Source organism: Peromyscus leucopus, chromosome 12 (genome assembly GCF_004664715.2).
Source record: "Peromyscus leucopus breed LL Stock chromosome 12, UCI_PerLeu_2.1, whole genome shotgun sequence".
Classification (NCBI taxonomy): Eukaryota; Metazoa; Chordata; class Mammalia; order Rodentia; family Cricetidae; genus Peromyscus; species Peromyscus leucopus.
In genome coordinates, this window is record NC_051073.1 from 50,131,965 (window position 1) to 50,152,875 (window position 20,911).

At 43.8% G+C, this 20,911-nt stretch overlaps 2 protein-coding genes across 3 annotated transcripts in view; one reads left to right on the forward strand and one right to left on the reverse strand.

The window, feature by feature from the left end:
- Cd96 (CD96 molecule) overlaps positions 1–20,911 on the forward strand; it is a 78,432-nt gene that overhangs the window by 20,898 nt on the left and 36,623 nt on the right. For both annotated transcript variants that reach the window (XM_028872134.2, XM_037209731.1), the window contains exons 4-6: positions 1,994–2,201; positions 6,933–6,988; positions 19,432–19,522. In XM_028872134.2, coding sequence (XP_028727967.1) covers positions 1,994–2,201; positions 6,933–6,988; positions 19,432–19,522 — 355 coding nt within the window. The remainder of the gene's footprint in view (positions 1–1,993; positions 2,202–6,932; positions 6,989–19,431; positions 19,523–20,911) is intronic.
- Zbed2 (zinc finger BED-type containing 2) lies at positions 13,098–14,035 on the reverse strand. The gene is given in 4 exon segments (XM_028872139.2): positions 13,098–13,605; positions 13,608–13,775; positions 13,778–13,873; positions 13,876–14,035. Coding segments are annotated over 4 exon segments (543 nt in total). The 3' UTR covers positions 13,098–13,486.

A 20,911-nucleotide genomic window follows, 5' to 3' on the forward strand; every position in this document is an offset into this window, starting at 1 on the left:
ATCTACACTGCCACACCTAAGGCTCAGGGAACATTACAGAAGGAAGGGCTGGAAGGCTGGAAGAGCCAGATGACCAGAGTTTGCTGGGAGAATGAGTCTCCTAGTAACGTTAGAAGCCACATCCATTAAAGACACTCCAAGAACGTTTTGAACTACAAAATCTTTATAAAACCAGCCTATATACAAGATGCTATGAGAAGTACCTTGTGCTGAAGGTCCTGCAGGGGGAGCCAGCTTCCTTAACGATTGCCTTCAGGTCTGTGATGCTGATGGAATGCCTTCTGCTTCATTCTGCTGGTACTCAGGACTCTCCTGGGCCTGTCTTGGGAACACATCCTCCCTTTGCTCTTCTTCAAAAGGAATATTAAAGGTCATGTTCCCAAGACTGATTTACCAAGCTGTAAAGGTGCATACCTTGTTTCGGGGGTAAGGCTTATGATCCATCTGTATGTGACACTGTTAAGGATCTCAGCCAGACTAAGCCAAAGAATTGTGGTTTACATAAGACTGCTATTTAGTATTATCTGGAAATCTCTATATAATTACTCTAATAAGTCTTCCTGTGCCGAATTCACTCACCGACCTAGATTCTACTTCTACCCCGAATCTAACTTTTTAAACTAGAGGTTCCAAGTCACAGAGAGTTTCATTCATTATTTTAAATCTGTCACCCTATCAAATGTATTCCTCTTCACCCTTCTTCCCTTTAGCTCTGCCCATTTCCCCTGTGTATAATAATTCATCAGAAAAGTTTACAGTTAGGCCAGCCATTCTCAGCCTTAGCTCCCCTGAGGAACTTCAAAAATTGTTCCAGGTTAGGCCTGGGCTCAGACAGATTGAATGTGAATCTCTTGAGGGGAAACGTGTGCCGTGAACAGTTTCCAAGCAGCTAATTGAGAAGACTGAGTTAGACGAACACAGAGAAGGAATTTAACCTGCAGACTGCCTTGTGCTCCCCAAGAGTCCTATCCTCCCTAGGAAGCTGGTCGACATCATGTGGACGCTGACAGTCATTGTGACCACAAGGCTTGCCATGGAAATCCTGGGTAGGGGGAGAATAATAGGAACTTTTCTTCATCAGCCCAAGACAGGACATGAAAGAGAGGAGTCAAGTTCTCCCAGCATGTGCCAATTAATCAACACTTAGACCCCACTTTTGGTGAGTTCTTCTGAGGCCAATATAGCCATAGAAGCAAACAAGGACTAGGACCATGAGTGCAATGAAGAACCATGACAAGGACAAATTATGAGGAGGCCACTTCTTCACGGGTGCCTTCCCGTCATGGGCCAGACTCTGAAAATACGTCTTCCTTAAATTCTTTGCTCTATGGTCTCAACTTCATCCTATTCCTGCTTCTGAAAGGGGCTAAATCAGACCTTTTCTTAGGGAATTCTAGGAAGACCAGATACGTGGAATTAGGAAGGTGATGTAAAAAAAAAACTAACCATCAAAACCCAAACAGTGTTCCCAGCACATCTTAACAGTGAGATTTCATAAATGAGCCTTGAGGGTCTGCTATTAGCACACTCTTCTGCCCTGAAAGCAAGGCTGAATGTCTAGGTCTGCTCAGAACATGTTTTTATTTATGTTAGGGGGAAAAGGAGTCATTTTTATTAAATTGTAAGTATAACAATACTTTCTCTAGTAATATACTCAATCTCTTCCCATTTTAAATCGTCATCATCCTTGTTTTACTAACGATTAAATAGCACTTGTCAAGCTCAAGAGGTGACTCAGTGGTTAAAGTCTTTGTCCATCTTCCAGAGGAACTGAGTTCAGCTCCCAAAACCCACACTGAGCCTCTCCTATTAGCTCTAGTTCCAGTGGATTTGATGCCTTCTTCTGGCTCCCACAAGCATCTGCACTCGTGTGCACCTACACCTAGACACACACACACAGAATTTAAACAAGTAAATAGTGTTGAAGAAACCGTCAGTTGAGGCACATCCACACACTCTGTGTTCTGTAACGGAGTACTGTTTCTCTCTCCAGGAGAAAGACGGAGTCCAGGAAGTTCTTTTCACTCACGATGACCGCATCAGCAATTCCACGTCATTTAAAGGCAGAGTGGAGCTGGGTACAGACTGTGGACTCCACCTCTCCCCAGTCCAAATCCAAGATGATGGCAGGACATTCTCTTGCCACTTGAGAGTCAGTCCTCTAGAAGTCTGGAAGACCTCCACTACAGTCAAGGTTTTCGGTAAGGAGTTTGTTCAGTGATCTCTCTGCCACCTTGTCAACGCCTCTGACCGTGCTCTCCCCTTAGGAGGAAGCCCCCCCCCCCTTTTGCACTGGACAGCAGCCATACAAGGGTAACTCCTGCAATTCTGTTTTCCTTGATTCCTATCATTCTCATTGGGGGTGGCACCAAAGGTGGAAGGCTAAGGAATAATTATTCAGTTAATAGAATAAAGCTACTAGAGAGCCGCATACAGGTCAGCTTCTTGGTGGCCTCTACCTTGTTTGCAGGCGTAATGTTTCCTAGGGGTACTGGAGATCTCTTTAATTATAACTGCCAAAGTCTAATTGCTCGGCTCTCTAATTATCTGAGTTATTTTCTGGTGCAAAGTGCAATAAGGCCACCATGAGAAAAAGCAGCTGATAAATACAGTCAGAGCAACTGCAGGAGGCCCCTGCAAGAGCCATCAGGCAAGAGCTTGCTAGGGTGAAAGTCCACTGGGGCCTCCCACAGTGGCGCCCACAGGGCTGGCTCTCTGACCTGATCCTTATCACACTGACCTGTGAAATGCACCACAACCTCATCCAGAATGTAAAGACTCTGCGGGGTGCAATTTGAAGAGAAAAATATGAGCGTTCTGTTTGGCTTTCTGGTGCAAGGAAATATTGCTCAAGAGAAGCCCCTGGCTTTGGCGATTATTTTTATTCTTTTGACCATGACCTGCTGTTTTTAAAGGCATTCTGAAGGAGGGCAAAAGGGGGAAAGCAACCACGTGGATGGGCAATCAATTGTTTCTGAAAACGAGGTAAACAAAGAGAGAATAAACTTCATACAATATAAGGGCCTGCTAGGTTGCTCCTCGGCTTTCTGAGTGACAGAGCAGGCAAAATAAAATACAAAAACTTTTTTTAAATTTTTATTTAGAAACTTGTTGCATTGAATTAGGGGTCAGAAAACTCAGTCAGTGGAAGAAAACACAAAGTTAATTATAAAGAGAGAAATAGCTGAGGCAAGATTCATTTAAAATGGAATTTCATGCACATAGCTTTCTCCTGTACCTCACTGTCTTCCCTGTCCCCTTTCCATTCCTCTCCTCCTTCCTTTCCCTCTATGCCTCCCTTCTCTCCCATGTCTCCTGGGAGGATGGACTAGATCGTAATTATCCACTGCCATCAGATCTCTATGAAGCCTAGACAGTGGTGTCCCGTGAAGACTTCCAAACAGACTGTGAGTGGCTTCTATTGTACCAATAGCACCCTTCGTTCACTTCCAGGGTGTGACTGTCTCAGCAGAAAGACAAACTGACTCATCTGGCCCTGCCATTGGCAAGCCAAGGAAGGCAGGCATCCAGGGTGTGGGGAAGAAATATGCACTTTAAGTTAGGCGAGATCTTTGTGCCGCAGCATGATCTAATCACCTTGTCAACATGTAAAGCCTGGCTGCATGTCTTTGTCGCCCTCAGACTTTTCCATGTTGGTCTGGAAGGCATGCATACTCTTACATCCCACATTCAGTACCGTCTCTGTTTCTACATCTCCCTGTCTGGACATTTTCCTCTCTTCTTCTTTAAACTTTTGGACAGTGATTAGAAATCTGGAACTCTGCCTGCTTATTTTACAATGTTCAGTTTGCATTGCTTAATGGAATTCTTTAGTAAATATACTGTGTATAGATATGCTGCTAACTGCAAAGTAGGTTCTCCTAAGGTTTTGCTGTACCTCTGATAGGCATATTTATTTAGGTTGTAAGTTTGGGCAACTGATTCAGGAGGATTACCAGTTTGAGTCCACGCTGCCCCATGAAACCCTTTCAATTAAATAAATGAATAAAGAAAAAAATAAAATTTGCTTTTCGTCCAGTAGGGTTTACCTACACTAAATAAGCCAAAACAAAATATGAAACATTTTAATGATGGAATGTGTCACCAATCCATCCATCTATCATGCACTACACCACTTAATTCTTCTTCCCGAGCCATCACTGCCTGATTTTTAACTCTGGAGAGCAGGGAGCAGAGGCAGCCTGCGCCTACGCATTCCCCACCAACTCCCTCTGAGGCTTTCCTTGCTCTTCCCTACTCAGAACCTGAACAGTTGACCCTTTCAAGCTCGTAGACTGCCTCTCTCAACTCCCCTGGGACTTTTAAGTTCTTGCAGGACCTTCATTCTGCTTGTATTTGTTTCTGGTAAGAGTTCAGAAATACTGTTTCGTCAGTCAGCTTCTGTGTCGTGGTTTGGATTGGAGGGAAAGACTGTGACTTAAATTATTTTATTTGAGATGGGGCCCCAGTGCTGAGAGGTGGAAGTGGACAGGGGCTCCCACCCCTAGCCTGACATCTGTTTGCAAGGGGAAAATCCGTGTTCTCCAATGGAGTCTCACTGGTTATATTAACCGCACTTAATGGCAGGCCTCCAGGTCCAGCAGTAGATGCCAAGACAACATGAGCTCAGTGGTATCTTGGAAGACTTCGTTGGGCCTTTTTTTTTTTTTTTTTTTTTTTTTTTTGGTCTTACTGATCTTTTTGCTTGTATATTACAGTTTCTGGATTTGTGCTTTTGTGGCCATGTATGTAAGTGTTTTATGTTTTTGTTTTTTAATTCTGGTTATTTGCTTTTTTTTCCCATCTGATTATATTCTGAAGAGAGAGAAAGAAAAAAAGCCTGTGGAGTGGGGTGGGTGGGATCTGGGAGAAGCTGAAGGAGGGAAAACACGACCAAAATACACTGGATGAAAAAAAATTTTCTTCAGTCAAAAAGTAAAACTGTAAAAGTATCCCCAAATAAATTACATGTGGACACGAAAGATATTGATAATAATAATTTATCTGAGAGGTCATCCTGGAAAACAGAGCAGGGGTGGGAAAGTGAGTCTTAGAGAGGGAGGAAGATAATGAATGCACATGGCCGAACCAGCTACTTCTTCAAGCTTAGAGGCCAGTCTTGCTGAGAGCTCTGAACTACGGCACAGAATTCACATCAGGGGCTGGTGGGGTGGTTCAGTGGTTAAAGGGGCTTGCACACAAACTCAGATAAATTAGAAGTTGCAATGCACCAGTAACAGTATTTTATTTATTTATTTTTTTGAGCCCTAGAATGCAAGGTGGAAAGAGCGGTTCAAACACCCAAACATTGTCTACTGATCTTTTATAGGCACATTATGACACTCAGGAGCCAGCACTCACACATATCACACACACACACACACACACACAAATTCATAAATATACAAACAAACAAATACTAAATGAATCCCATTAAAATAAAGCACACACATCTGATGTCTCGAAGGAAGAGCAATGAAGCCCAGGTATTTACCCACAGACTCCCATCTGTTATATTATCTCCTTCCAGCTTCGCTCATATTCTCAGTGAGTCCTGAGTGAGGCAGGGGTGGGGGAGTGGGGAGGTGGGGGGGTTGGGGGGGAGGTCCTGAGGATGCTGAGCCTTCAGTGAATAGACATCAATGCTCAGCAGGCCCCTAAACCCCTCGGGACAGAGAATCTCAGGCCATCCTTCGTCCTCAGCTTCAAGGGCAGAGCACTGGAGGTGAAGGCTTTGAGGCGCTTTCAATTTCATGTGACAACCAAACCATCTCCTGATGTTTGTCAGCACCAAGCAAGCCTAACAAGTATCACGTGTTTTCCTGATTCCCTTCAAGGTCCTGTAATGGATCCATTTCCTTGGCCTTTGGATGCTTAGGATCCCCCTTGTTTCTCCCCACACCACCCTTCCCCCACTCTGCCCCTCCCCCACTTCGCCCCTCCCCGACGCCACCCCTCTCCCACTCCACCCCTCCCCCACTCCACCCCTCTCCCACTCCACCCCTCCCCACTCCACCCCTCCCCCACTCCACCCCTCCCCCACTCCACCCCTCTCCCACTCCACCCCTCCCCCACTCCACCCCTCCCCCACTCTACCCCTCCCCACTCCACCCTTCTCCCACTCCACCCTCCCCCACTCTACCCCTCCCCACTCCACCCTTCTCCCACTCCACCCCTCCCCCACTCCACCCCTCCCCCACTCCACCCCTCTCCCACTCCACCCCTCCCCCACTCCACCCCTCCCCACTCCACCCTTCTCCCACTCCACCCCTCCCCCACTCCACCCCTCCCCACTCCACCCCTCGCCCACTCCACCCTCCCCCACTCCACCCCTCCCCCACTCTACCCCTCCCCCACTCCACCCTTCTCCCACTCCACCCCTCCCCCACTCCACCCTTCTCCCACTCCACCCCTCCCCCACTCCACCCCTCCCCCACTCCACCGTTCTCCCACTCCACCCCTCCCCCACTCCACCCCTCCCCCACTCCACCACTCCACCCCTCCCCCACTCCACCCCTCCCCCACTCCACCCTTCTCCCACTCCACCCCTCCCCCACTCCACCCTTCTCCCACTCCACCCCTCCCCAGTCCACCCCTCTCCCACTCCACCCCTCCCCCACTCTATCCCTCCCCCACTCCACCTAATACTGTTATTAGTGCGTTGCAACTTCTAACTTATCTGTATTAACTGTGACAATGCAAGTTCTCTGAAGACAACGCATGTGATTTCTCTACCTTTGTTTCTTGGACATCTAGTACACTGCTGAGCAATCCATGAGTGTTTATTAAGTAGTTGCAAATGAATAATGAATCTCATAAACCACAAACACACACCTAAATGTAAATCACACACACACACACACACACACACACACACACGGGCAAGTAGAATAGAATCCAATGCCACTAACTGTATTTTATTTACCTTTAAGCTAAGCCAGAAATCCTCATGATCGTGGAAAACACCACTAAGGATGTCTTAGGAGAGGTGAGTCACATCAAATCCTTTAAACATCTATAATATTATATGTCAAGCCTGGCCGAGTTGCCAGGAACATTCCCTCAAAAGACCTTATTCCTTGGTCCTTAGCCAGTTTACTGCCGCTGTGAAGGAAGGAAAGCTGGGATGATTCTGGAAACGGAATAGAAATCCCTGCTTTGACTTACTGTTCTCAGAAGGTCTGAGCTGCATCCTTAGGTCTCACTTTCCTGGGCTGTGGGGATATTTCAATTGTTGAAGTGTCTGTGTGATAAAAAACTGAGGGAAAGTGGGACAGAAAGCAGTGTGAATCCCGGTAGAATAGAGTTCTGCTCAGCTACGCTGAATTTGTTGTTCTCTTGAGCTGACGCTCCCATTGCTGTGAGAGAAGAGAAATGGTACCCTCCTGCCCTCCTCCCAAACCCAGCTATTTCCCTGGCAACAAGAGGAAGGGCAGGAGAAAAGGGAAAGTAGAACACGATGCTCCGAGTTCACATCTTTCAGAATAGTTCTCAGCCTCCAGTCATTGGATCTGGACACACTTCCGGACTGACTGTGTGTGGCCTACCCAATCATAATATCAGCTTGTTACGGTTTTATTAATGAAATCAATGTATGAGTAGTTCTTAATGTATGAGTGTGGTGTGTGGCAAGTGGTTAATAAATCCTACTGCTGTTATCCTTGCTAGTCCTGTTTTTTGTTTAGTTTGGATTGGTTTTTCAATGCACATATTCTCTGTGTAGCCCTGACTGTTTTGGAACTCACTTTGTAAACCAGGCTGGCCTTGAACTGCCTCTGCCCCAGTGCCGGGATTAAAACTGTGTATCACCACGCCCTTGCAACACCATTTTAATTCTCTGTCTCTGGCCTGTGATTTCACTTAAGCTTTTCAAAATTCCAGGTAGAATAAATATTCTCATGCATTCCCTGTTATATGGTATGGACGAACTATATTTAGCAGCTTCTCACCCCACAAATATTATGATTATTTGATTCTGCTGGATATCAGTCATTTAATTCCATAGCTGCACATAAGTCATGGCTCAAATTCTGTGGGGGTGATTTTGGATGACCCTAGACATCTATTATCAAACTATGTGTGTCCATTAATTGGTATTATAATTTTTAACATAATAAAGACAGATTCAGTCATTTATCTTCTGTTCCAATTAAGCCTCAGATGCATCAGTACACTTCATTCATTTTAATGGTTTAAATACAACAAATAATCCAACAATACTACTTTCAATGGATGTATGCTCTTCTTCTTAGAACTTCTTGCAGATTCTTGGTGCCAGTGTTTCTGATTCAGATGACCTCAGTGCAGATATAAAACAATAAAATCAGATCCAAGAATCCCAGCTGAAATTTTTTTTAAAAAAAGGAGTACTTGGCTTTCCATTCCATAAGTCATAAAATTTCCTCTTCGGTACCCATGCATGCCTACATGCTGACTGGGGAAACAAAGGGACATGCATCATTCCCTGAGAAACCAGTGAATATTCATCTCTCTCCACCTCCATGTAACCATGGCTGGCCTGGAGATGCTTGAAAAATCTTGACAACCTTATGAATCCTTCCACTCTAATATTCTTAGGATTGGTGCTGTATCTTCAATAACTCGCTGACTCTCCGGAGCATCTTAACATACTCATTTGTTTTGCTTTCAACCATCCTCCCCAATAGAGCATCTGTTATTTTATACATGAGACATGAAAGCCAGGAAGCCCTGCAGAGTTGGCCGAGTAACTCACAACGAACTGAGCTGGAGTGCATGCAGGGATACACCCAGGGGGTTGGGTTAGTGAGAAGAAAGGGCACCTTGGTCAGAGAGCACACATACTTGAAATATGATCCAACTGTTAACTAGTTATGTAGCCACATCACGTAGTTAACCACCATGAGCCTCAGAGGGCTAATCTCTGAAACTTTGGGCTAATAAATATTTCATAAGATTCTTAGGAGAAGTCAATTTACATACAGTTCTAGAGTCTGTGGCACACAGTAGGTATCTCAGGCATGTTTCTCCCTACTCACTTATCAGTCTCACTTGGTTTCACCCATCCCTTCCTCTGCCTGTGCCTTCAGGGATCTGTGATCAATTCTAAGAAACAAAATGAGACAAGAAAAGGGAAAACTAGGACATGCTGCAGAAACTGGTGGAACTGGGTTGGACTTCTCCATCCATTAACTTGAAAAACTGGAACCTTACTTCCTTATCTTTCTTACACTTGGAAGAGGGTGATGAATGATACCAACATCATAAGGGTGATGGAATGATCAAAGGAGAGAGTCTTTGCAAAGTGCCTGCCACCAAGTAGCCACAGGTGTTCGATTATGTTAATTCCCTACCCCCTAGCTCCCCAAAAAGGAACTAAGTTGGTGTCCATGTACTGGAGGCCTGAGCTTAGCAGCTCTAGGTGTGAGATTCTGCTGGGGACTTGGTCTGTTATGAGCTGTGATCCAGTGTTGTTAGTTAAACCTACAAAGCTTGTGACTAATGCATCTTTTCTGTACCACAAACAAGACCCAGCATTACGCTAACAATGATGCCTCTCAGAATGGGATATACTATCGATGTCCACGGAGAGTATTCAACCTGTGCATATCATGATCTTACGTATTCCTGAGGACAGGACTTTATCAGGCTGCCACACAGCATACAGACTCACTCCTGCAGTTGAGAGAGGTGGATTTAGTGGAAATTTTGGGATCCCTCCATGTGCAGATTTTTGCCTTAAAGTACAAGATGCCAGGACAAACAATCCCATAGTCCACAGTGGCTAAGACAGTAAGGCAAGAGACGTGTGGAGTCCCCAGAGTTTATTGAGCAATTTGAGCTTTCAAAAGCCATGCTGTCTCCTTTCTGCTTGTAGGTTTCACTTTAACCTGATGATCTCCACGGGCCCTGTCCATGTCATTCCATTCTCTTATTGTTTTAATAGATTATAGAAAAATAATGTCTAAAGCAAATGACTAAACACAAAACACGGGAAGCAAACATTGCTTAAGGGTATGGTATATAAAGAGGAAAAGAATCTGCATTAATAAGATCTATGGAAAACATACCATAACCCCAAAAATAAAATGAACATGACTTTAGCAGAACTCTGGTGAATTTTTGCAGATTTCAATTTCTTGTGTTTATTTAGTTTGAGTTTTGCAAAGCTTGAACCTTTATGCGTTGCTTAATTTTTCTTAAGTCTCGTGCATGTGGCTTATTCATGTATTTGTTTTTAAGAGATAGGTGTGACAACCTCTTTCTGTGACACAAAATAGCTCTGGCTCCAAGTGTCTGGGCACTTCCTGTGGCCATCATCTTCTCTGTTGAATGTAGCCTTCAGCCCAGACAGACAGACAGACAGACACAGCCCTGGAAGTGGGGCTTCACCTTGTGGGGAAAACATATGGGAAGGAAAGTTGCAATTTTTCAAGAGAAAATAAAGGAGTATTTCAGGGCCATGGCATAGCCTGAGTTTCCGAAAGCCTGGTGTTTAGACTTTGGTTTGTTCCACAGATAGCTTACTAAGAAAGCAGGTCTCACTATCATCACGACAATCAGCAAGAGTGAGCCACATGAGACCTTTTAAAACAATGTCTCCATCATTTTCTGGAAGGTTGACGCTGGAACACCTGCTCATCACGAAGACTAGGAGTCACCATCTTCCTCTCCTTCTGTCTGTACTCTGCTCTGCTGGTGTTAGCCATTTTCTCCTTGCTCTAACGAAATACCCAACAGAAGCAGCTTAAAAGAGGACTGTAACCTCGTTTCAGAGGGGGATAGAGTCATTTTCACAGAAAACCCTGGCTGCAGGAGTGGGATGTGGCTGGCCACACCGTGTCCACAGTGAGAAAGATGAATGTTGGGGCTCAGTTTGTCCCCCTTCCCCATCTCTCTTGGGTCTCAAATAAGCCAAGCTGGCCTCAACCCCACTATATAGCCACGGATGATCTTAAACTGGCCATCCTCCTGCCTCCACCTCCAGAGTGCAGGGATTATAGATGAGCCCAGCTCCTTCTACTCTTTTTATTCAATCTGGATTTTAGTCCATGTAGTGTCATCCACATTCAGGACATGTCTTCCTTCTTCAATTAAACCTTTTTGGAAATATCCTCCTAGGTACAGCCAAGGTATGTTTCCTATGAGGTTCTTAGTCCTTCAAAGTTGACAAGGAGGATTCACCAACCTTGAAAGCAGGAAAAGGTGCTGGAGGATCCACCTTAAATAACAGACAGCCCTGGCACAGAGGCCACCGTCACATTCAGTTTGATTTTATTCTTTCCCTAAGTTAATATTTTAGACATAGCCTCAGCAACCCAGAAATTTTTTTGCTCCATATGGACTATTAGAACCTTTTCTTTTTCTGTTCCAAAGCATCTCTGAACATTTAAAGATGAGGCTTTTAATAAAATATCAGAGAACAATGGATGGCCATGCAGCTCGTATTTTAGAGGTGCCACGAAAATCCAAAACCTACTTCGCAAATGAATGTCTGGTTTCTGGGCATGAAACAAAGTCAACTCGTTAAAACTGTGCCTTTGGGATCTGGGAAAATGTCCTCTCTCCTTTAGTCACCCTGGCGAGCATGGTCTCTTTTCTTCATCCATCACGAAACTTTCCCACAGCACCATCTTTCTTCCCTCCCTTCCCGCTTCTCTCCGGCACCTTTTCCGTGTAATTTCCTCTCTCCCCTTCGTTTCTCCTTACACTGTCTCCCTTCTTTGTCTCTCCGAGTTTCACTTGACTCTCAGTTACCCACTCTGTCTCCCTGATAGCTTAATGTGGAGTTAGATTACATTTTTAAAATATTTGTGAGAAAATTATAGTATTTTCATTCTTTTTTTTGTTGTTTTTTTTTTTTTTTTTTTTTTTTTTTGTTTTGTTTTTTCGAGACAGGGTTTCTCTGTGTAGCTTTGCGCCTTTCCTGGAGCTCACTTGGTAGCCCAGGCTGGCCTCTAACTCACGGAGATCCGCCTGCCTCTGCCTCCCAAGTGCTGGGATTAAAGGCGTGCGCCACCAACGCCCAGCTAGTATTTTCATTCTTTAAAATTTTTTATTTTAATTACTATTTGTGAGTGTGTGTGTTGTGTTGTGTGTGTGTGTGTGTGTGTTGTGTGTGTGTGTGGGGGGGGGGTCGTACGTGTGAGTGCAGGCCCACAGTACCGTGGTGCACATGTGGAAAGCAGAGGATATCTTTCAGGAGCTGACTTACCCCTTACCCCTTCCACAGTGGGTTTCAGGCATGGCACTTGGGCCATCAGGTTTCTCCAGCAGGTGCTTTTAACACCTGGCCCATATTGCCAACACACATTGTTTTTATTCTTAATATTTAAACCCAGTGAGACGAGAAGTATTTTATTTTCTCTATCCTAATTATGCATTAATTGGTTTTAGTTAGATTATCGAAAAAAACTCGCAAGATGCAGACATGTTATACAGATTTAATGTAAGAATAAAAGAAAGGGTTATGGCCAGAAGACAGAGAGATTTGTTGTGAAAGTCCAGACTGTGGTGGTATTGTGTTCCCCAAAATATCATGTACCTTAATAAACTTATCTGGGGTCAGAGAACAGAAAAGCCACTAGTTAGGCAGTGATAGCACACGCCTTTAATCCTAGCATTCCAGAGACAGAAATCCCTCTGGATCTCTGTGAGTTCAAGGCCACATTGGAAACAGCCAGGCTTGGTGACACACACCTTTAATCCCAGGAAGCAAGTCTTTAATCCTAGGGAGTGATGGTAGAAAGCAGAAAGGTATATAAGGCGTGAGGACCAGAAACTAGAAGCATTTGGCTGGTTAAGCATTTGGCTGGTTAAGCATGTGGCTGGTTAAGCTTCAGGCTTTCAAGCAGCAGTTCAGCTGAGATTCATTCTGGATGAGGACACAGAAGCTTCCAGTCTGAGGAAACAGGACCAGCTGAGAAGTTGGCCAGGTGAGGTTAGCTGTGGCTTGTTCTGTCTCTCTGATCTACCAGCATTGACCCCAATAACTGGCCTCGGGTTTGATTTTATTAATAAGAACTTTTAAGATTCATGCTACACCAGACAGCTCAGATAGAAGGCTGTCAGTCCTTCCGTCTGGACACACAGAATAACCTTGGTATCGTGCCTCAGATCACCATCAGCATGCTTGCAAACACAGCTGCCTGCTGCAGTCTCTGAGCCTCTGAGGGTGAACTGGTCAGGTAGGCACATTCCATTCAAATCTCTGCCTCCCCTGAAACCAAGTGCTGGAGTTTCTGACACACATAGTCTAGCCAGAAACAACTCACAGGCACGTGCAACAAAGTAATCCGTGTGTCTCATTAGCGCATTTTGAACTTCTAACCAAGGGTCAGCAAACCCTGTAGATAAGCATTTATTCTGCTCATACCTAGAAAGATCGACTCACATGTTTGCTCATGTTTTTTTTTAAAGCACTCCATATACTACTTTGCTTCATATTTGCACAAGAGCCAATGTGATGAAAGCCAGTGTATTCAGAATGCATGCCCACGGGCAGAGTTTAAACAGAACGGAAGGGATGTGCCACTGCAGGCAGGTCCTCTTCTGGTTTCAGGTATACCACTTCCTCCGCTCTCACCTTCTACTTCATCTCCAGGATGGCCCCTCCCACCTCCTCCTCATGTGCTCCCTCCCTCCCACAGTCTCCTCCCACCACTCTACTGACCTCTCCATGCTCAGCACTTCCTGTTCCCTCTGACTGGTCCGTAAAGCTAGGGCATCCACCTGCTCCAGGAGCTTGCCCCAGTCACCTTTGATGCCTATAGGGTGCCAGGGACATGGTCTGGGTGCTGCCTGGTGAGGCTGTGGCCGCTATTCTCCAACTCCTCTCTGTTTGTGCTTTCCAGATGCTTCCATGGGATGGTGGCGCCCATGTTGACCCCAGGCCATGACTCACATCTAAGTGACAGGTAGCATATTATTTGGGATTGGGCCCAATACCAGCAGGGCCCAAGTGGAAATACTCTTAGGCCTTAGAAAATCAGATGCCCTTGTTCTGGGGCATTGGCCTTACCTTCTCCTTCATCTCTGAAAATCCTTTTGGCAACATCCTAGTTCTAACCTTCTTCATCCTCTTCTGGCCTCATCATGCCTCCGCTTCCACACTGTCTTCAAAGTGTGCCTAGGTGTGTGCAAAATGTTTAGTCGAACAACAAGGTTGATAGATGGTGGGAAGGGACTAGGGATACACAATAATGTTCTAGCTGCCCGGGCCACATATGCTGATATGAAGTTTTCAATTTCTGCTTTACTGGAACCGTGGGGTGAATCAGGTCCTAGCAAAATAGCCAGCTCACTCATTTGTTCTGTTTGCCAGATACTTACTGGTCTCCCCGCAACAAGCGTATTTCCAGTAACAAAGACATTCCTTGCCCAACAAATACTGCTCTCTGGGGCAGACCCAGTGTTCTTAGACCACCCACGACAACAAGCACACTTAAATATTGGAAGATCCAGGCTTCCCCTTGATTTCCGCCCCCCCCCCCCCTTAGCTGCTTCCTGTCTCCATGCAGCTTGACAGCTGACTGCATTTTAGAGGCAGGAAGAACAGCCTCCACTCCATGCTGTTCAGGATGCTCACAGTAGGGCCTCACGGGTAAAGGGGGCACAGACAGGTGCTGGTGGGAGGGAGACCTTTGCTTCCCAGGAGTTGCTCAGCGTGCTGTCAAAGCGCTGAAAACTCTCTCAAGATCTATGTTAAGAAACTTCTCAGCATAAGTTTGGCCCTCCCCTCAGAGGTCCCTCAGAGGTTGGGATTCTAAGGAATCTCAGGAGCAGGCTTAGCTGTTTTAAGCAGGAGGGTCGGCATGCCAGGAGGAGAAGGAAGTGGACAAGTCCTATAGACTAGGCTTGCCTGGTAGTCTTCTGCCAGCAGCTTACCATACCTCTCCTTTCCTGGCACAATGGCCTGCAAAGCCAACAGCCAACCAAACTTTGCCCAAGCACCTCACAACAGGTGTTTAACTTATTTGCACCATTTCAAATGCAGATAAAAAGCAGGAAAATTTTATTGCTTCCTAACAACAATCTCATTTCTCTCTTCTTTCTTGAGTCGTTTTGTAAATGAGTGAAAAATGTATTCATCCAGCTTGCAGCCCTGAAAGTCTGGTCAGGAAATGCTCTTCTCTCAATGCCCCTCCACCCAGCCACAGCAAGCACTTACAGGCAGGGAAAGTTCTGAACTTGTTTCTGATCTCTCTGGTGCTCGATGAGCACACCCCTTCACACTCTGGGTGATGATTAATGCATATCTGAGCTCAGGAGGAGGATCCTTCTGGGTTGAGGTCCCTCTCTCTTCCAGGAGGTCTTTGTGTGCTGGTGAGGTGTTTTGGAATACTCAAACTCAAATGTAAACCTAATGTCTACCTCCTCCACCACCGAAAAAGCTGTCTGTGGGAACTGGCTATGCAGAAAACAGAAGATGGAGTACCTGTAGGTGCCTTAGTTGTTTTCCCTCCTGCATGGGTATCCAGCCTCTCAAGCAAAGAATTGTAAGACAAAGTGGGCGGAATGGAATACAGCCTCCCCGAAATGTGAAGACCCCTGTGATTTCAAGTATCTTCCCAATTGTCAGATCATTAAGTTTTATATTTAGCTAAAATCTGTGGCTGCTATGAATGTGCTCAGCAGAAAAGCCAAAGAACTCACAGGAAGGAGGATATTAAGTGAAAGAAAACTGAAAATTCAAAGAACAATGGAAAATTAAGATATGGATTTTGGAGCGCTTTTATTGCATCGTGTAACTAGAGTCCAGAAAGCTGAAATGCTCTTGGCTTGAATTCTCAGAAAGATAATCACCACTTCTGGAAAATATATACTCACATTTGTATTTAAATTGGGGAAGCAAAACCTACCAAGAGGAGACAGGAACATTTCCAAAGACAATGTCCACAGGAAGAAAAAGCTTACAGCACAGAAGAAAAGAGAGAAATGTCAGAGTGCAAATTACGTAGAGACTAAACGTTACATTTCCAACTTAGGGTGGGTGAGTAGAGGAAAGATGTCAGATGAGATTAAGAATTGTTTTTGAAAACTTGGGAAACTTTTCTTTTGAATTCCTTTTCTGTTACTGGAGTTTGGGGGTAAAAAAAAAATCACCAACTCTGGGAATCCCAATGGACTAGGCTCGGTGCCTATTCCAGCACATCAATTAAAGAGGGGTACTGGTGAAAGACAGAAGAGATAGCCAACATAGCCACACTGGGAAGAGCCCCAGGTACAGCTTCAGAGTACTCATCACAGGGAGAACTGAGGTAGAAGGTGAGGGCGCTAATAATGCAGCAGTTTTGGTCACAGTGTGCTAAGGTTGACTATTCAACTCTGAGTCTTGCAAGGGGGTCTGAAATGTCCCATCCCTGTGATTAAGTGAAGGGAATAATTTGGTTCCCGTGAGATGTTGACTCTTCTTACAGGGCATGCCCTACCATCATTAGAATCATCCTCTTTGGGGGCTACTCTGTCCTGCAAGGCTCGCTGCTCCTCAGTCCTTGTCGAATAGATGCTTATCAACCAGCACTGTGTCCTGGGATCCAAGGTAAACTACAGGAGACAGTGACACAGAAGGGAAAAGTTAGATGCAAAAATACATAGAGAGACAAAAAGAACCAGGTCTGTGATCAGCGCCTTTCCTTGTTTCTTCACGAAACCCTTGATTTTTTCAAAATTATCCTAAAAAGCAAAAAAATCTATTGGGACAGCTGCTGTCTCAATGCAGGTTTGGTAACTAGGGATAATTCAGTATTCCATCTGTACATGAAGAATCGTTACTTAGCCTGTAGACTCACCTCTCATAAAAGACAATATTAGTGAAACAAGGAAAAAGGTTATTTTGTAAGCCAGCTAAGTTCCTTTGAACTGTCAGCCCAGCTCCAAAAAAAAAAAAAAAAAAAAATGAGCAGTCATATGTACTGTACATGTATGCATATTTACATGTACAGTCATAGATACAGTCAGGGTTGTAGTCTTTTCTCTGGTCTGTCAGTCTCAGATTGCTCTGTCCATTTAAAAAATCATCTTTGGTGCATTTACACTAGTATACATATTTACTCCGTTTTTCTTTCAGATTTAACATCCTCTTCTTGCTCATTTAAACCAGGTCCCAAATGAAGACAACTTCTCAGCAATACCATCTCTGTCTGATATTTCCTGAAGCATCTGAACTAAGATTGAACTACTGTGCCCTCTGGCATTTTAGCTTTAGAGATCAGAGGTATTTTAGAATAAGACCCATATTCTTGAACCAAATATTGGAAAACAGTCTGGAGGTGGGTCTTGCCTTTAGGTTCCTGCCTTAAGTGACCACCATGGCTTTGCTCTAAGACAGACTGCAGTCTGTAAGATGATTTAAACCCTCCACCAAGTTAGGTTTCTGTCAGTGTTTTATCACAGGAAACCAAAAGCAAACAATACCGAAAATCTGAATCATTTCAAGTGTCAAATCATTCAGCTACTTTGGGAGTTCGCAGAGATTTCTTCAGCAGAACTGCTCCTCGTCCCTGGTGGCACACCACCCCCATCCCTCGGTAGCTGGCTGATAGTAGAGGAAGTGAGTCATGAGAAGTTCAGGAGCCCCAGATGCAACATCATGTGTAACCACTTTGTTGTCAACATTTCATCTCTTACATCTCTCTACTCAATCCTGGACCAACAGTGCATAAAAATCACTCTTTTGCATCTTGTTAGACTAAATAAACTGAATTCTTTTTTTTCTTATTTAATAAGATTATATATTCCAGGGGACCTAGTTTTACTTTTGATGTTTTTAAGAAAGGAGAGAAAAATGGTACTTTTTTAAATTGCTGGATATCAAACCCAGAGCACTCTGCATATTTTGCAAGAATTCTACCATTGAGCTATATCCCACACCCCATAATTTCCTAAATTCTACAACCCTGTCACATATACTTATCCACACTTTCTGAAAAATAAGACAAATGTTAAAAAGTAGAAATGCTGAGAGCTACAGTATTTATCATCTGCTATCCTAGATACAATAGTGAACCCTTTGGAATTCTTCCCCCCCACTCCCCCCCCACACACACCCAGTTAACTGCAATGCACTGAGGGCCAGGAAACTGCACATAAAAAGGTTTCTACCAGGAAAATCCCTTGAGTTTAGAGTCACAGCTTTATATGTTTGATTTATTTGAGAGTAATTAGTGGATTGGCACACCAGTATTACATTCAGTTCACTGTTCTTTACCAGTTAACTACTGTTAGGTTCAACAATTGTGGGAAACATTTAGATACCTAGAACAAGGACCAGGCATTACCAAAATTCACACATTGGTAGTAAGAAAACAGACAGCTAGAAATGGAATTATAATTTTAGAGAGCATCAGATAAGGTAATGAGAACTAAAAAAACATTATGGGATGATATGGAGTAAAATCTGCATTTTTCCAAAGAATGAAAGGTGTTGAAAATAAGATCTAACTAAACTCTGCTTTTATAACATAGTTACCTGTCTTAATTACTTTTCTATTGCTGTGAAGAGACACCATGGACAAGGAAACATGAAGTAACACACCTAATTGGGGGCTTGTTTACAGTTTCGGGGGTGAGCCCATGACCATCATGGTGGGGAGCATGGCAGGAGGCAGCCAGGCATGACACTGGAGAAGTAGCTGAGAGGTTAAATCTTATCCACAGGCAGCAGAAAGAGCAAGCCTGAGCCTGATGCGGGCTTTTGAAACCTCAGAGCTCACCCCCATCAATCAACACACCTCATCCAACAAGGCCATACCTCCTAATCCTTCCTAAACAGTTCCACCAACTGGAGACCAAACATTCAAATATATGCGCCTGTGGGGACCATTCTCATTTAAACCACTATGCTACACATCCTTCCATGTGTTGCTTATTTCAAAACAAAATGTTTTACCAAGAGATCTGTTACCATTAATTGCATCTAATTCCTTTATCCACATGACACCCTAATTTTTCCTATTTGTCATCTATCAATAGGAAGTAGGCACTGTCTATGAGAGAGAATCAAGACCAAAACAAAAAAGGATTATGAAAAATTTAAGCCCCCAAGTGATATGTTTACTTAAAATCATTTCTATGACCACTGCTACAGACAGTCTTTCACACTATTTTGGAAACAAAAAATAATGTCTCAATCCCCTTTGAATTTTAATCTAGCCAGACTCTTCTCTGGCTCCGAGGCTCCTTCCTTCTACTCTATGATTTCTTCCCATTTAGTGCCATCTTAGTAACAGTCTTATTTCTCAGAACCCATAAACCTCATGCAACTTTAGGATAGTCTTACATTCCTAAATTGGCCTAGGGTTCTAGTCACTAATCTGCCAAGGCCCCTGTGTGGTCTTGCACGGTGAAAGGTAGGCAAAGTCATTTTTTGCTAAGTTATCTCATATGCATAGAGACAGAGACAGCAAGGATTTCTTCCAAATTTGCAAATAATCCTCTTTCTGTCTGTTGTAGAGAGTATTTACCTGCCTACTGAAGAATGTGTTCCCCAAAGCAAATATCACCTGGTTAATAGATGAAACGTTTCTTCAAGGCGACGAAGAAGGTGAGGAAGCAAAGTCATGGGAAGGGGTTTGGCAACACCAAGTATTAGAAAGCCTTGGTGCTCAAGTTGACCTTGGCATTTAAAAGTAATTCTTTCTCTAAGAAAAAAACATCATCTTACCTACCAGGTGTCACATTCTGATACTGCATCTGATTCTTCCAAGGGAGTAGGAGGCAACATTGTCCAAAATAAAAGTGGTACAGTTGATTTCTTCAGACCATACACACCATTTAATTGGTGTTAGTAAAAGCAAACATCTTTTTTGAGGACAAAAACATCCAAATAAACATGTGGTTAACAATGATATCTCTGATTGTGTTGTATTACTATCTGTTCTATCTTGTTATTTTAATATATTACATTCCATTTTCTCAGCACCACTGCTTGAAAACAATTGATAATAATTTTCAATTTCTCTTGTAACTATCTGAGGCAGGACTTGGAGTGGGGGCAGAAGTGATGGAAATAAAGGATTCCTTCACAAGGAACAAGTTTACTGGGACGGTTAAGTTCCTGGGGCAGGAATACACCCTGAGACAACATCAGTACAAAGTAGTATTTCTCAAAGGGGGTAACCATTGCAACAGCGTTGCCAGAATAAGCTCAGACATCTGTGCCTGGACAACACATTGAACAATAGCTGAGTCACAAAGCTCTTGCTCAACTTCTTCTTTCAATTTCTAAAATTAACAGCTTCTGCTGGTAGATGATTTTATAGGTCCCTTGATGATTATTTACTGGTTAATGAGTTCACTTTAAAAGCTGTTCACTCCAACAACAACACAACATAATTCTGGAATTATATGTTAAATAAAAACAATAATAATAATAATAAGTATATTTTCCTGTTTAGTAAACACTGTCAAATAAAACAGCCAGATCAGACATGCCCATTACTTTTTCACACAAGAGGCCAGGCAGTGTGATCAGAATTCCACCAGCATACAATGGCATTTATCTAATACTTTGCTAAATAGTAACTTCAGAATTATCAGGAAGAATCTTTCATGGGATCCAGGTGTAACTAGAGTTTTCCTGCCTTGCCCACAGTCAGGACAAATCTTCACCTGCCACCTTCACACCCACTCAGACCCAACCAAGTAAACACAGAGACTTATATTGCTTACAAACTGTATGGCCGTGGCAGGCTTCTTGCTAACTGTTCTTATAGCTTAAATTAATCCATTTCCATAAATCTATACCTTGCCATGTGGCTCGTGGCTCACCGGCATCTTCACATGCTGTTTGTCATGGCGGCAGCTGGCAGTGACTCCTTCTGCCTTCCAGTTCTTTCTTTTCTCCTCTCTGTTAGTCCCGCCTATACCTCCTGCCTAGCCACTGGCCAATCAGTGTTTTATTTATTGACCAATCAGAGTAATTTGACATACA